The sequence below is a fragment of the Aegilops tauschii genome, chromosome 5, assembly GCF_002575655.3.
Source record: "Aegilops tauschii subsp. strangulata cultivar AL8/78 chromosome 5, Aet v6.0, whole genome shotgun sequence".
Classification (NCBI taxonomy): domain Eukaryota; kingdom Viridiplantae; phylum Streptophyta; class Magnoliopsida; order Poales; family Poaceae; genus Aegilops; species Aegilops tauschii.
In genome coordinates, this window is record NC_053039.3 from 501447490 (window position 1) to 501463680 (window position 16191).

The 16191-nt window shown below is 49.0% G+C and overlaps 1 protein-coding gene and 1 pseudogene across 1 annotated transcript; both read left to right on the plus strand.

Moving 5' to 3' along the window:
• The first annotated feature begins 455 nt into the window (after positions 1 to 455).
• LOC109781378 (uncharacterized) lies at positions 456 to 1291 on the plus strand. Its single transcript, XM_020339983.3, has one exon. The coding sequence runs from the start codon at positions 543 to 545 to the stop codon at positions 951 to 953; it is 411 nt and encodes a 136-aa protein (XP_020195572.1). The 5' UTR covers positions 456 to 542; the 3' UTR covers positions 954 to 1291.
• A 1707-nt stretch (positions 1292 to 2998) lies between these two features.
• Positions 2999 to 3705, plus strand: LOC109781370 (uncharacterized; annotated as a pseudogene).
• The last annotated feature ends 12486 nt before the right edge of the window (positions 3706 to 16191 follow it).

Sequence of the window (16191 nt, forward strand, 5' to 3'; positions counted from 1 at the left end):
ACGTTTTGGGAAGTTAAAATTTTGAAAAAATAACAGAGTCAAAACGGCGAGGTTACCTATACAGTCCAGGCAGCAGCTACGTACGATACACGATACGATCGACTAGTTACTTGCAACCAGAGATGCTCCCCTACCATGAAGAGATGGCACTGCATTTGAAGATAGACCAAGACAGTCAGTGCACCTTCCCGAGAACGTGTGACTGAGCCAGACAGCCAGTTGAGAAATGATGGGACGAATAATCAAGACGGTTGAGCAGATCGAAGCTGCAGCGCCGGCCAGCCCCCTCTTCTCACCTAAATACAGAAACTTGGAGCTATCGCCATGCGAAGCTCTTCCCTTTTTGAATTGACAACGCACGTACAAACATTCTTAATCTAGCCAACAACCAGCCTAATCACGTTCGCGCTTTGAGCTCTATAAATTGCCAGGCATTGACCCATGTCCATGCATCGCAGCAGAGCAGAAGAACCATCTTGCAATCACCTCCCAGACACGAGAAAAAAAGTCTGTTACTAGTACCTAGCTAGCTAGCCCTAGCCATGGCTTCCAACGGGAGCATGTTGGCCATCATCATGGCATGCGCGCTCCTCCTCGCCGGCAGCACGTGCCACGCCGCCCGCAACCTGGCCGACACGACGCCGGTTGCTAGTGCCGTCCCTGGACTGCCGGCCGTGCCGACCTTACCCGCCGTGCCCACGGACACGGTCACCCTGATGCCACCTATGCCGTCGGTCACCCTCCCCACCGTGCCGCAGGTGACCCTGCCGCCCATGCCGGCCATCATCGTGCCCAAGGCGGTGCTGCCGCCGATGCCCAAGGTCACCCTCCCCACAGTGACGATGGCGCCGATGCCCGCGATTGTCGTGCCCAAGGTGACGCTGCCGCCGTTGCCCTTCGTCCCGAATGTGAACGTGCCTATGCCGTTTGCGGCGCCACCCCCGTCGGCGTAGGTGCGGCCACGCGGCGGTGCTCTCGCCCTGTCCATGATGTATTGATGGGGCGCCTTCCATGTGAGAGTGGCGTCAGGTCACTCCGTGGTCACGACACATATGTTCTTACGTGCAAGCTCTGCGTTTTAAGCGTGATGTAGCAGTAGATCCTACGTTTTGTTTACGTCTCAGTGTATGTATTCTTAGTCTGTTGCTGCTAGTGTTTGACTGTTAGGGGTTGTCCCAGTGTCTATATGTAATTGTTCACCAGTCACAAAAGTTTCATATTTTCTAGAGATGATTTTTGTCAGCCTTTTCACTTATAACTGATTAATTGAACATGCAGTCTCCTTTTGACAGATTCGGAATGAGTAACCAAAGCTTCGTCTTGTCTCCTCACGTAAACTTCCGTTTGGCACCACTTAATGTCGCCGGAACCCTACCATTGTTGTCAATGACCGTGTTCTTTTTTAAAACCATCGCCGTTTGTACTGTTGTTAGTGTCACTGACTGATGTTAAGATCTTGATGAAAGCACAGCACAAGCGTAAAGGCTACTTCTTTTATTTAAAACATTTGAACATGAGCCACAAAAAAGAAGTTTTGAACACAAGACACTAGTGTCAATCAGGGCATCTCCAACGCTATCCCCTAATTTGCCCTTATATGTTCGAACTTGACGGTCCGAACACTTTTATACCTCCAACGATATCCCTTCTTTGTCCGTGGTCTTAACCGGATGTCTGAAATCCCCTAGTATATCTCCAAATCGGGGGTTATATAGGCGTGTCCGGATGTGTTCCCAAACACCGCCAACTTAGCATATATAAGATGACTCCAAGGCCATCACAAACTCATTTTTATTCTCTTCTCCTTCTCTCTCCTCTCTCCATTGGACAAAGGGGTGAATAATTGAGGGATAGTGTTGGACGGCCGAGCACAAAGGACATCATGGCGGTGTGTTTCACCTTGCCTGCCAAGCCCAACTGCCCAAGCATGTTTCTGCCAGGGCCATCCACCAAACACTCAGATGTTGGCCACCAATTTCCTCCCTTTTTTCCCACTCAAATAGTTGAGGTTGTCACGGGAGCTTATACCATCGTAAATGCACTTTGCAAAAAGTTAAGTTCACATTACAACTGACTTAAGTAGTTGAACGGATGAACATGACGGAGTAAGAACGAAAACAACATTGAAATGTCATGAAATCGTCATCTCTACACCAAAACGCCCAAGTCGGCCTAAAAGACTACACAAACAACCCTCACTAAAAGGGGCGTGCTAGAAAAATCTGAGGTACATGTCGATTTACCGAGCACTAAGTAATTATAACACGAGTGCCGCTGAAATTTGTTAACAATGTTCACCAAATATCTGAAGTTTACCATGGATTGACTATTCAAAATAAATTAGGTTGTTGCCACTCTCTTTCTTATTCGACTTCACATTGGGGTGGGCAAAACCCTATCCCTATGAGCATCTCCGAGAGACTGAGCCGGCATATCATTACGAAGTCATAGTATGCGCCTTGTCGTCGACGGGAACGTCTCCTACCACTGAAAGCGTATCGCCGGAAATCCTGAAATAATAAATACAAAAATAATGAGAGCACCAGGACTTGAACCCTGATGGACTGGAATACCACTATCTCTCTAACCATCCAAGCACATGTTGGTTCGTAAAATAGTACTATTTGTTTATCCTGAAAAAAGAGTGACGAGGAGAGGTATCTGCAGCGCCAGCTCCTCGCCTAAACACAGAAATTTGAGGCATCCATGCAGGCATCGCATCCACATCGATCGACAGTTACAACTAATTTCCTGCTCGATCATATAAACATTTTGTCACTTCTGACTAACGTAACACGTTATGGTTACCAACTATGCTTCCGGAGAAAGTTGTGTTGCCTACCATGGCGAGTCTGGCCAACAACCAATCTAATCAGGCCATCCATCACCTGGGCTATAAGTTCCAGGCATCGACCCCTGTCCTTGCATCCCAACAGATCAGAGACATCTCGCAGTCGCCTCGCAGCAAACCATCTCAGAGAAAATCTAGGAGCCAGCCATGGCCTCCACCACGAGATTCTTGGCCATGATCATGGTGTGAACGCTCCTCGCCAGCACGACGTGCCATGCCGCTCGCCACTTGGCCGACACCACCCCGGCGGCTGCCCCACCCGCTGCGGCTGCTGTCCCTGGCTTCCCGGCCGTGCCAACCATGCCGACTGTGCCCACCGTACCGCAGGTGACGCTGCCGCCCATGCCCGCTGTTCCGGCGGTGCCGAAGGTGACGATGCCCCCAATGCCCGCCATCGACGTGCCTAAGGTGACCATGGCACCGATGCCCGCTGTCGTTGTGCCTAAGGTGACGATGCCACCGATGCCCGCCATTCCTTCCATGCCGAAGATGACGCTGCCGCCGATGCCTTCTATCCCGACCGTCAACGTCCCTATACCGTTCCTGGCGCCGCCTCCATCAACTTAGGAATGCACGTGGTGATGTGTGCACCATATCGACGGTCACACGCTCTCATGTTCCAGTGGCTACATCACTTGGTTGCTCATGTGAAGTAGGAGTATTCGTTTTCCTGTTGTATGCTTTACATTTCAATTCTCAGTTGTTAGTTATTGTGTGTTGATTTTAAAGGTTTGTCCTTGTTCTAGCATATATGCGGCATTTTAATTTATTCAGATGTTATATTTGTATCATGTATTTGTACAGTATAAGAGGTCCATGCGTTGGTACACAAGCTTAATAAAAAAGGTATTGTTTTTCTTTTAGGATAAAAAAATATTGTTGACTCAAGCTCTTGTATGTTTTTTTGCACCAAATTAGATGTGCAAGCGTACTACAGTTCCTTTTAGTGCTCTGGATAAATATGAGCGAACCCTGTCTAGGAGGAGAAGCAAAATTATAGTGGAGGAGGACACAATAAAAACAAAACCACGACATCTGAATAAAATAACAACAACCACATATATAAACAACAACCCCATAAAATACACGGCCCAACAATATAAAATGGTGAGGTAGCCCACTTACAAAGCTAATTTCAAGACAATCAGGGAACGTAGAACACAAGCGACTACGCAACCGAAAGATATCACAGAAAGACCTGAGAAAACAGTCACACTACGCCCTAGTACATCTAAACTCCACGACAACACCCTCAAGAGGGGGAACGGCGTCGCTGTCAAGTCCACCTGTTAGAGTAGTCATTATGGTATACGACTTCTAGTCCAAGTCAGTTTTGTACCCCTACCCCAAGTCGGTTTGTACCCTCTTATATACTCTTGTATGCCGCACCAAATCATCAACAAGCAACAGTTTTATTCAGCTCTCATGGTATCAGATACCGGTCCTAGGGTTTAGGGTATGGCTCCGCCAACGCCACCGCCGCCGCCGCCGCCCGGCTACTTCGAGCGCCGGGCCGCACTCATCGCCAAGGCTGCCAATGCCGCGGCCGCTTCTCTCTCGGCCCTCACCATAGCTCCACAAAACTACCCTGCACCCATCCTCGCCGCACCAATATCTCTTGCTGACACAATCTCCGACGTCAGCCCCTACATCCCCATAGTTCTTGATCTCGCCGCCCACAACTACTACCATTGGAGACATCTCTTCGATCTCCACCCCGGCCGCTGCAACCTGCGCTCGCATGTCGTCGCCAACTGTCTTCCCCGCCCCGACGATCCACAATGGTTGAAAGACGATCTCGCGATCGTCCAGTGGTTCTACACCCGCATCACCACCGAGATCTTCAACATGCTCGATCACGACGGCGCCACCGCTGCCAACATCTGGCACTCCCTCCGTCAGCTCTTCCAAAGCAACACCGACGCTCGGAAAAACGCTCTCCACACCGAGCTTCGCAATATGGTGCAAGGAGACGCCCCGGTGAACCTGTTCTGCCAGCGCGTTAAGACCATTGGTGATGAGCTCCGCGAACTCGGCGATACAGTTAGCGACTCACAGCTAATCAATATCGTCGTCGTCGGCCTCAGCGAAGACTTTGATAAGCAAGCCTCGTTCATACCGATGATACGGCCCCCTCCTACCTTCGCTGAAGTTCGTTCCTTACTACAACTCGCGGCGGAAACACAAGCTCGCAAGGACTCTCGCCCCAAGGTCTTTCATGCTGCGGCTCATACTCCTCTGTCGTCTACACCAGCGCCGCCTTCCAGGCCGGCTCCTGCCGTCGGGCCGTCCGCATCGTCATCTGTTCAACCGTCCCCAGGCCAGCGTTCTAGTCCGAACTACCGCGGCAAAAACCCTATCTATAGGCCGCCGTCGACTCGTTCGGTTCCGCCTACGACATCACCAGCACCGAGTCCTGCACCACCCACCAGTGCTCCATCTGCGGTTGCATGGCGGCCTCCTCATGATCCTTGGACGGGGCTTGTTCAAGCATGGCCCATGCCCTGGTCCGCTCGGTCCACCCTCGGTGCTCCGCCGGCATACTCAGGTGCTTGGCAACCCGGCCTTCGGCCGCCTACAGGTGCTCCCGGGGTTCTCAACCCCCGACAGCCGGCCAATGCCTATCACGCCACCCCGACGTATGCTCCTTATGGTCATTACAGCACCGACGGCGGCGCCTACTACACACCTCAGCCGGCCCTGCTCCCGACGCCACCCCCACCACAGCCGGCCAATGCCTACTACACTCCCCAGCCGGCCCTACTGCCTTCACCATCGTATCCGCCGGCACTACTTCCGACGCCACCCTCACCTACGACGCCGAGCTGGGATCAAGCTGCCTTTCTCCAGGCCATGAATAACTTTGCTGCACAAGGAAACTCAGGTACGGATTGGATCTTTGATTCAGGGGCCTCTAGTCATATGTCTGCATCTAGTAATTGGTTATCTTCTTGCACTAAATCTCCTTTCCCTTCCATTATCCTTGGAGATGGATCATCTATTCCTATATATTGTGTTGGTCAGGCTCAACTTCCCTCTTCCACCAAACCTCTTTTACTTCGCGATGTTCTAGTTGCACCCGCCCTCATTAAAAATCTTATCTCAGTTCGCCAATTTACTTGCGACAATCTAGTTTCGGCTGAATTTGACCCTTTTGGTTTATCTGTGAAGGATTACCTGACCAAGGCCAAGATCGCTCGCTTCAATAGCTCCGGTGATCTTTATTCTCTTAATGGAGTTCCTGCCGCCACCCCTCCAACATCCATGCTGGCCTCCGTCGATCTCTGGCATCGTCGCTTGGGCCATCCCAACCCCGCCGCCTTAGCTTCTATGCTTAGTGAATTTACCATACCATGTAATACGGACTCTCATAATTCTGTGTTTTGCGAGTCTTGTCAATTAGGCAAACATGTGCGTCTTCCCTTTAGTTCCTCTAGTTCTTGTAGCACTTATCCCTTTGAATTAAGACATTGTGATTTATGGACCTCTCCCATTGCAAGTATTTCGGGTTTTAAATACTACCTTGTACTTTGTCTGGACTTTTCCTCTACGCAACAAATCCGAGGTCCATTCTCTTTTCCTTAATTTTCAACGCTATGTGTCTGTTCACTTCTTCCTCCCAATTCGCTTTATCCAATGTGACAATGGTCGCGAGTTTGATAACATTAAAAATCGTACTTTCTTCTTACAACATGGCATCCTGCTTAGGTTCTCATGTCCCTACACCTCCCCTCAAAATGGTAAAGCAGAACGCTCTCTTCGCACCCTCAATGAGAACAAGGGTTTTCACTCGGAACCCAGGCACGGAAAGAAGCACCACGGCGACGTCTTCAAAAAGATAACGGCGTCCGCGAGCTCGGCGACAAAGCGCAGAGCTGCCGCTCGGTAGCTCTCCCATGCCACCATGAGGTCTTCAAGAGAAGCACGACGAGTCCAAATGCCTAGTTCCGGATAGGGGCACCGCCGCTGCCAACAACAAAGGGCTTGCCCAAGCCACTCATCTCTACACCTCTCACTGCCCAGACGACCAAGAGGTATAGCCGCCACCTCCGCCATGGTGTCCACCGGAGAGCCAACCAAGAGGACCACCGCCCCGACATCCAATCTATGAGACATCACCCACCGCCCGCTTCAAAGTGCACAAAGCACGACAGGAAAAGCCCGGCATCAGCCACCAAGCCAGGGTCAGCTCCACCATCATGGGGAGGGGGGCACACCTGCATTCCCCTCCTACCCTAGTGGACCCGGGGGGACATGACTCTATGACTGCCGATGGCCATCGTTGAGCAACAACTCACACTACAAAAAAATACACTTCCGTGATGATACGTGTTTGTCACAGTAGGTCACGTTTTCTGTCATGCATGTACATCCATGACGATTTTATGACAGAATCAAGATAGTCATACCTGTGCTGTCGTAGAAGTGTTCATGACATTACCAAAATTATCATCACGGAAGTGTCCACTTCCATGACGATAAATCGCGCGTCATAGAAGTGCTTTCGTCAAGGGTGACCGACACGTGGCATCAACCATACGGCTCGTCGTTAAGCTATCGGGTCCGGTTTTGGATCCGATAACCCGTTAACAGCCCGGACCAATGGTGATTTTCCACGTGTAAAATTCTCATTGGCCGGAGGAAACATGTGTCTGCTCCCCGGTGGGCCAGATGTCGCCCGTCCATTGGAGGAGACATGCCTATGATACGTCGACACGTGGCAGGGCCCAACAGAGGCCCATATAGGTTAAATGGGCCGGCCCAACTAAAGGCCCACAAGATTTTGCAGACCATAATGGGTCGGCCCAACTAAAGGCCTACAAGATTTTGCGGACCATAATGGGCCGGCCCAACTAAAGGCCCACAAGATTTTGCGGACCATAATGGGCTAGCCCAGCTAAAGGCCCACAAGATTTTATCGACCATAATGGGCCGGCCCAGCTAAAGGCCCACAAGATTTTGAGGACACTAGTTGGCCGACCCATTCACAAGCTGCCATGTTTTGGGCCAAATACCGGCCCATATTTGATCTGGTCCATTAACAGCCTGCCACGTTCCGGGCCTAATAAAGGCCCATATGAAATCCGGCCCGTTAAAAGCCTACCATGTTCTGGGCCAAATTACGGCCCAGATAAGATCCGGCCCTTTAAGATGCTTTGGGCCAAATTATGGCCCATATCAGATTCGGCCCGTCAACTAGACGCTATACTTTTGGGCCTACTTGCTAAAGGCCCATGTAATAATTCGGCCTGATATTAGTTTCGGCCTGTTAAAGACCCGTTTAACATTTCGGCCCTATATTTATTTCGGCCTGTTAAAAGCCCGTCATATAGTTGGGCCTAACTACGGCCCGGTTTGCATCCGGCCTACTCACAGCCGATAATCTGATTGGGCCAAACAAGGACCGAGACAATTTTGGCTTGTTAACGGCCCGTGATGTGATTGGCACAATCATGGGTAGGGGTCTATTTCGGCCTGCTGCCGGCCCGTGAGCTGTTCGGCACGTTTCAGGCCCAACCTATTTTTCAGCCTCCTAAAAGCCCATTGAGTTTTCTTGCGAAAATAGGGCCGGCGGTTTACTCGGCCTATTAAAGGCCCGAATCTACTTGTGGGCCAGTTTACATTTAGGCCTGTTAACGGACCAAGATGACTGGGCCCATGATGCGGATCATACATAGTGATTTGCATGACGGCCCGATTATGTACCGTAATTTTACGGTTTGGCCGGTTTACTGCGAAGACATGATATATACACAGTAAAATAACTGCAGCATCGTGAATAAGAAAAAATCTAGACTATACAATAAAGAAATTACGACATATTACATCCACTGGGCATCAAAGTTCGCCACTATGATAATAAAGCACAAGTAGACATCAGATTACATACACTGGGCATCAAAGATCGACACCAGTGCAAATAAACACGCTGACAAAATAATATACAAAACCGTCAGCACTTCAATAGAGTTTAAGAAAGGTTAGCCCTGCTCGGGAGCTGCAGCGCAAGCAGCTGAGCAAGCTGATGAGACTGCGCTTGTTTGACACTTATATCCTCCTTCACTCTGAAAGATAAACAAGCAGACAGATGACAGGTTTTGCACATATAAGTATGAGTGCTGACAATTCATCACATTTCTTACTGACGAATAAAGTGACATAGTTTAAAATAGCATTAACACAATATGGTATTGTTCAGGTCAAGACATGGCAGGAAATGACATTGTGAAGGAGTTGGCAGCTTCACGACACCACTGGATTACAGATCAAGAACTCATAAGTATCAATGGTTAGTGTGCTGTCAATTTATCCCATTTCATATTGGCAAATAAAGAGACGGTTTAAATAATAGTAGAATGATATGACATTGTTCATAGTTAAGACATTACAGAATATGACATTGTGCTGTAGTGGGTAGGTTCACGACACCACTGGATTACAGATCAAGAACAGAAGCATACATGTAGTGCAAAAGAAGATCACTTGCTCTATATAGTTTAATTTACATGGTATGAAGAAGGAACTTGGTTGTACAACTGAAAACTTAAATTGAGAAGGACAAACTTTTGTTTATGAACTACATAATAAACTTTAAACATGCAGTTTGATGCAAACACCAAAAATAAACAGCTGTTGCAGTCATGCCTAACCAAATATACACAACAAAGTTTGAAGGCTTGAGAAGGACAAACTTACATTATTGGTGAAGACATGCTCTATAAAGCCCTTGTCCATGCTGATGGGGGGCAATTCAAGAAGTTTACCACAGAATCTTCTTCATAAGCATTGACTTTATTGTACATTTTGTTAGGAGTAAATATAGATGTGATAATATAAGAAAAAATGGAGAATATTTAAGATAAGATGAAGAGTGATGCTACATAACCAAGTAGCTATAAATGTAAGTACATCGATACAGGCAAAAGGTACAGCCACGAGCAATGCAGAGCTAAACTTCTTCAGTACCATCGGTGCTATCCAACCTTATGGTAAGAGTAAATATAGATCTGATGTGTAGAAAATGGAGGGCAAAGGAAAATAAGCTGTAGAGTGATGGTACATGTACAACTAGCTGTCAATATAAGTACACTGATAAAGGACAGCAGGTACTTACAAGAACAATGCAGAGCTAAAAAATTTCATTGGCATTGGATATATTCTACACTAATGTAACCATTCATACAGATCAGACAATTTGGAGCAAACTATTGATAAGCAAGCTGTCACATAATGAACCAGGTATGTATGCAAGTACAGTGATACAGGACAACATGTACTAACAAGAGCAAAGCAGCGGGCAGCATATTTGTGATATCCTGTTGTCCTTTTCAAACCGGAATTCTTCTTCGAGCAGATTTCCTGCAAAAAAGATCCGTAAGGCACATGCGGAAAAGTAGAAGTTCAAATTGTCATGTGATATCATAGACAGTACCTCATCCTGGGAATGAGACCAGTGCATAACAAGGTTTTTCCATTCAATGTCTTCTAAATTTAGCACAGGAGACTTCATCGGAAATTCGTTTATAGACTTGCCATCAAAGTGTGATTTTCTCGAGTAACATCGATACTGCTGCAATGCTTCCTTGAAAAGCGCAAGCAAGCTTTGCTTGTCATGACTATCCAGATTGACCCTCACCTACTTACAACAATGTAATGTAAATCATTGATCTGTTCAATCAGCAGAAAACAGGAAAATAATCACCATGAATAATAGCACTTATACGTAAGTGGGACAGGAAGATGTGAAAATGGTGTTTGTCTTCATTATAATCTTCCCATGATGGGAATATATGCACGTAGTCCCTAACAACATTGAAAGCATTGTCTTTTAAACCGGGAATAACTGGAATGGGGTTCCAATCTGCAGGAATTGGCTGTCTCTGCAGTTGGGATAGGTCTTCGGCCGGTGGACTTGCTGTACTTTTTGCTGGAGTGGGATTTTTCTGTGGTATGGCTGGTGCTATGGCAACTGAAATCGGCATACCTTTTGCTGGAGTGCAGGTCCTGTGTGGTGGGGCTAGTGGTGTGGCCAGTGAAGTATGGGTACAGTCTGCTGGAGTCGGTCCTACATTTTGTGTCACTGGTTGTAGAGCCAATATAAGTGGGGTGCTGTCTGATTTCTCCGGCACCACCATGTTTTTCAAGGACTTTGCTAGTGCTCCTTCAGGTTCGGCAATCACCCTCTTCCTTTCTGATGTCTGATGCACAAGAACAGCATTTGAGTGAAAAAACATGGTATGATGACAGATGGAATATGTATTGATAATGGATGGGCATGGCATCTTGACATATATGATGAGTAAACTAAGCAAATGGCGGTGCTACAAAGTATAAGAAATGCAAGATAACTTATGCAAGATACGCGCAATCAATAAAACATTGCCAAATTAGAACAGGCACCTTGATGGGTGAACAGGACAGGCCATCTGCCTTTGACTCCTCGAGGTCAGAATAGTCATTAGGATCATATTCTGAGCAAGAATCTACAGGTGGGGAGCGTATGAGTTTCATTGCATCCAGAATGGCACTCAATGCCTTGGTGCCAATTTTGTAAGTCGTTGCAGTGTTCCACAATATTCTTCTGATGCGTGGATTCTGATATTCACTGTGATTACGTATAATATCTAAAAAGCATGAAAACATAAATAGTAGTGAGATTATCTTTGTAATGCAGAGGATATTCTAATATAGGGGCGCCCCTGTAAACCCTTGTGTGCTATCACTGGAGTCTGATGAGAGAGCCCATGTGTGCTGTAATATGGTGCGTGCATTAATATAATCTGGCACAAGTACACAAAAAATAGGCTCCAGAAGTAAGGATAGTTGGCAGATGATAGGTTCATAATATACTGTATAGAGAGTTTATTGCCAAACCATGATAATAAGACCACACAACAACTAGGCAGATCGTAGTTTACATAAAAGGGGTACACCATAACCAGGATATATAAATCGGGAAAGTGGAACTGGCTGGAAATTACGGTGTTGTATTGCCGCTACTAATTGAAAGCCTATCGATCATGTACAGGCCAGCTCTATCAGCTGTTGACTACAGACGTCCCTGCTCCCCTTCCTGACAAGGAACATACTGTACGTACTAAATACAGAATAACAAAAGAGTAACATGTTAAAGAACAGAAGAGGAAGCATATTCTTGAGGTTCCGCTTCATTGCATATAGTGTTGGTTGCCCACTCATGATGAATCATAGCACCCAAAGAAATGCAATTCCATGTTGTCTCTCTATATGTGGCCACATGCATTTGGAAAATCAAGTGGGAGCATTACCTAACCAATTAAATGTGTGTCTGTTAACTAATATCAGTATCATATCACAATTCGTATTTGAAGAAGTAAGCTTTGGACTTATGATTGGTGTGTTGTTTAGCTTCAAGAGTGGACTGCTGCTAGTGCGACACAAAGCAGCTATGCAGATCATAGTGTAGATATAACGGGAAAACCGTAAGCATCACAAGTAAAATCAGCAAAGTGGAACTTCCTGGAATATATGTGCTAGTATTGCCGGTAAGGATGGCAATTTAACCCATGGGTATGGGTACCCGCGGATACCGTACCCGCATGGGTACGGTATGGGCACAATTTTATACCCATGGGTAGTACCCATACCCTACCCGTTAAGTCATGGGTAGGGTATGGGTATAGCCTTTTACCCATGGATATACCCGTACCCTACCCATTTATACTAACATGTGAGTTTTACCCGTGATTCACAAGTGTACCTATGTTAAAGTTGTGTCATGAGCTTAGAGCATCTCCAGCCGTTGGCCCCCCCAGGCGGCGATTTTATGCGCCCCCTGGGGGCGAGCCGACGCTAAAATCGGCGCGGGGGCGCGCTCGCCCCAGGGTCGCCCCCAGACGCGTTTTTTTTATTTTAAAAAAATTTGAATTCGGCAAAGTTTGGCTAAAATTCGGCAAATTTGATATTCACATTAAACAGTTCGGCGTTTTACATAAATTATTTAAAAAAAGCAATCTAAGGGACGAAGAAGCCGATTAGCCCGGCGAAGTCGCCGACGTCGCCGTCCTCCTCCTCATCGTCGTCGGCCTTCTCCTTCTTGATGGCGCGACCGCCCCTGCTGGACCCCTGCCCGGCGACTCCATGGCGGACAGGCGGTGGCGGCGTGTCGTCGTCATCGTCGCTGTCGTCGAGGACGACGATGCCTCCCTCGTCCCGGCCATGATGATGAGCTTCAAACCGCGCAAGGGCGGCGCACTGGCGCTCCCTCTCAGTCTTCAGCCAGTCGTCGCGCGCCCATTTGAGCGCTGCTTCGTCGTCAAGCGGCTCCTCCTTGATGCCGCCGGCGAGCCCGGGCTCCGTCTTCACAACGGGGAGCCCTGGCTCCGTCTTCGGCTTGATGACTCGGGGAGGAGCCGAGGACGAGGTGCGGCCGCCACCTTCGTTGATGACGATGCCGGCCGAGCGGGTGCGCCGGCCGAGCGGGGTCTCCGCTGCGAGCTCGGCCTTGACGCCGAACACCGCCGGAGAGCCGGTGGAGTGGGAAGAGGAGTGGGAGGAGGAATGGGACGAGGACGACGAGCCGGAGACAAACCCCCTTGGCATCCATTGCCCGGCGCCGCGGCGGGGCACCGGAGCGACGGCCGGTCCTCGAGGGTATGTGAGCGGCGGGTTGTTGCCTCCCTCGAGGTGCGCGAGAACCTCGCGGAGCGTCCAGCCGGGGACGGACCAGCACAGGCGTCGCCCCTCGTTGTTCCACCGGCCGCCCGCCACCACCGGTGCCCCGTTGGTGGAGGCGAGGCGTTGCTCCTGACGGCGCTGGAAGTACGCTGCCCATGCCTCGTGGTTGTCGGCGGCGTACTGCGGGAGGCGTGCTGCTCCTCGGTCAGCGACGACCGAACGCGGTCGACCTCGCCGGCGAAGTAATCGAGGCACACGACGACGTCCGGCAAGGGGGGATGGGGACGCCTCCGGCACTGAGCCTCCATCCTGTCGGCCCAGCGCGCATGTCTGGAGGCGCCGGAATGTTCGCCTCGAAAAGCAGGTGCGCCTCCCACGTCTGCAGCGAGCGGCGGCCGAAGCCGTTGGCCGCCGCTCCGTCGCCGGGGAACCGCTCGCACATTGTCATGGATGGGGCTGGGAGAGAGGAGAGGTTCGTCGGCGGCGGAGAGAGAGACAGAGAGGTTCGTCGGCGGCAGAGAGAGACAGAGAGCACGACGTCTGTGGCCAACGGCGGGGGGGGGGCACTTTTTATAGCCGCCGGGGAGGCATGTGTACGCGGGGCGGGGAGTGAGCCGGCGCCGCGCCGCCCCGTGAGGAATCAATGGAAGGCTGACCGGCGGCAAACTTGGCATTGATTCCCCGCGGGAAACCGAGGCGTTCGTAGGACGACGAGGCAAGTGTCGCTGACTCGGCGGGCCTGCGGCTCTTTCGCGCCAAAACCATTTTGCCCGGGTCCGCCAGCGCCGAATTCGGCCCGAGCTGGTGGAAATTGGGCTTCTGGGGGCGCGACTGGGCCGATTTTTGTGCGGCGGCGCGAAAAAATTGCCTGGGGAGGGCGTGTTGGGGGCTCGGCTGGAGATGCTCTTATGAACCTATGTTAAAGTTGTCACACCAATTGTCAATTTGAATTGAGATAATTATCATGTACTCATCTAACTGTTATTGAGTTGAGATCAATATTTTTTGTCAAATGTGTTATAGATGAATGTAAAATTGCGAATAACTTGTTTATTATTTGATCTACCCGTTAGGTACCCAATGGGTATGGCTACCCATCGGGTATGGGTACGGGTAAAGGTTCATACCCATGGGTACGGGTATGGGTAGAATTTTGTACCCATTGATTACATGGGTATGGGTATGGTATTGCTCTACCCGCCCCATACCCTACCCATTGCCATCCTTAATTGCCGGTACATCTAGAAAGGCTTCGGATACCAGCTCTCTTCAACTGAAGGTGCGGTACTGTTAATATCCGTGTAACTCTCAAAGGCGACACAGCTCCCCGCATTTCCTTGCTAATCTTATAGGATTCAAGTGGGCAGGCCACTACAATTCCTATTCCTATGTTACAAAATCCTACGAATCAAAAAGGCCCGAAGAGTTCAAAGTGTCCATTACAACTGACCGTATAGACCTCTACACTGCAAATGTCCCTGCTCATCTTCACTACAAGGAACATACTGTACTAATATCATACTCCCTCCGTTCCAAAATATAAGTCTTTGTAGAGATTTCCACTATGGATCACATAGATGTATACAGATACATTTTAGAGTGTAGATTCACTCATTTTGCTCCATATGTAGTCCATGGTGGAATCTATACAAAGACTTGTATTTAGGAACGGAGAGAGTACTTATTATAGAAGAATGGAAGAGGAACATGGTAAAGAAGAGCAAGCAGATTTTGGATAATAAAATGTTGGTTGCGCAATGCCCACACATGATGAACCAGAGTGCATAAAGAATGCAACTCCCTGTTGTCTCTCTATATGTGGTGCACTTGTTTTTCGAAAGTAAAGTAGGAACATTAGCTGACCAATTAAACGCTATCTGTTTTAGTAATATTAGCATCATATCAGATTCGTATTTGAGCAACAAGTTTGGAATTATGAGTGGCACGTTGTTTAGCTTGATGGATTCAAGAGCAGTGCTAAGCAGGTACGATGATGGTACTGAATATAAAGGCATGTCTGCATGCAAGTCACGTGACTTTTGTCATTTGGGTCAGTCGACCATTTCAGTCGGTTGGATGAAGATCCTACGTCTCCTAACCCTTCTTCTTCCTCGTCTCTGATTCTTCCCATACAGAACACCGCACGGGCCGCCGGCCGAACCACCGGCCCCCACCGCCTGTGTTCCTCCGCCACCACCACCCCCAGCCCTGCCCCCACCCGCGTCGAGGTTTCTTCGTTCAGCGAGGCCCCACCACCGCCCCCACAACCATCGTCCCCACCCAAGCCCCTTCCTTCGCACCGGCGAACCCCGGCGAGCTCTCAAAAATCGACTGACTCAATTTTGAAATTTAGTCTACTGTCATTTAACTAGTGTGGAATATAAAAGGGGAACACCATAAGCATTGCAAGTATAGTGTTGAGCGTGCCATGGCGGATCTGAAGGTGCAAACCGGACAAAGGCAACTTCAACACCAATGTTTGCTTTCAACTAACAAGTAAGTGATGGACAAGAAATCAGAGTAAAGCAGTGGCGATCTATTTTCTTGCTGCGATAAATAAGTTGGGCAAATACGAAAGAGTACCGCCTCTGGTGCGACGCAGTGTATGCATCTGCTGAGAATTTGACGATGCTGCGGTAGCGATGGCTGTCGGCAGCGCGGAAGCAGATCTAGGACGGTAGACG

Excerpts from the sequence above, each read along its gene's own strand:
- LOC109781378 (XM_020339983.3), top strand. The coding sequence starts at position 543 with ATGGCTTCCAACGGGAGCATGTTGGCCATCATCATGGCATGCGCGCTC.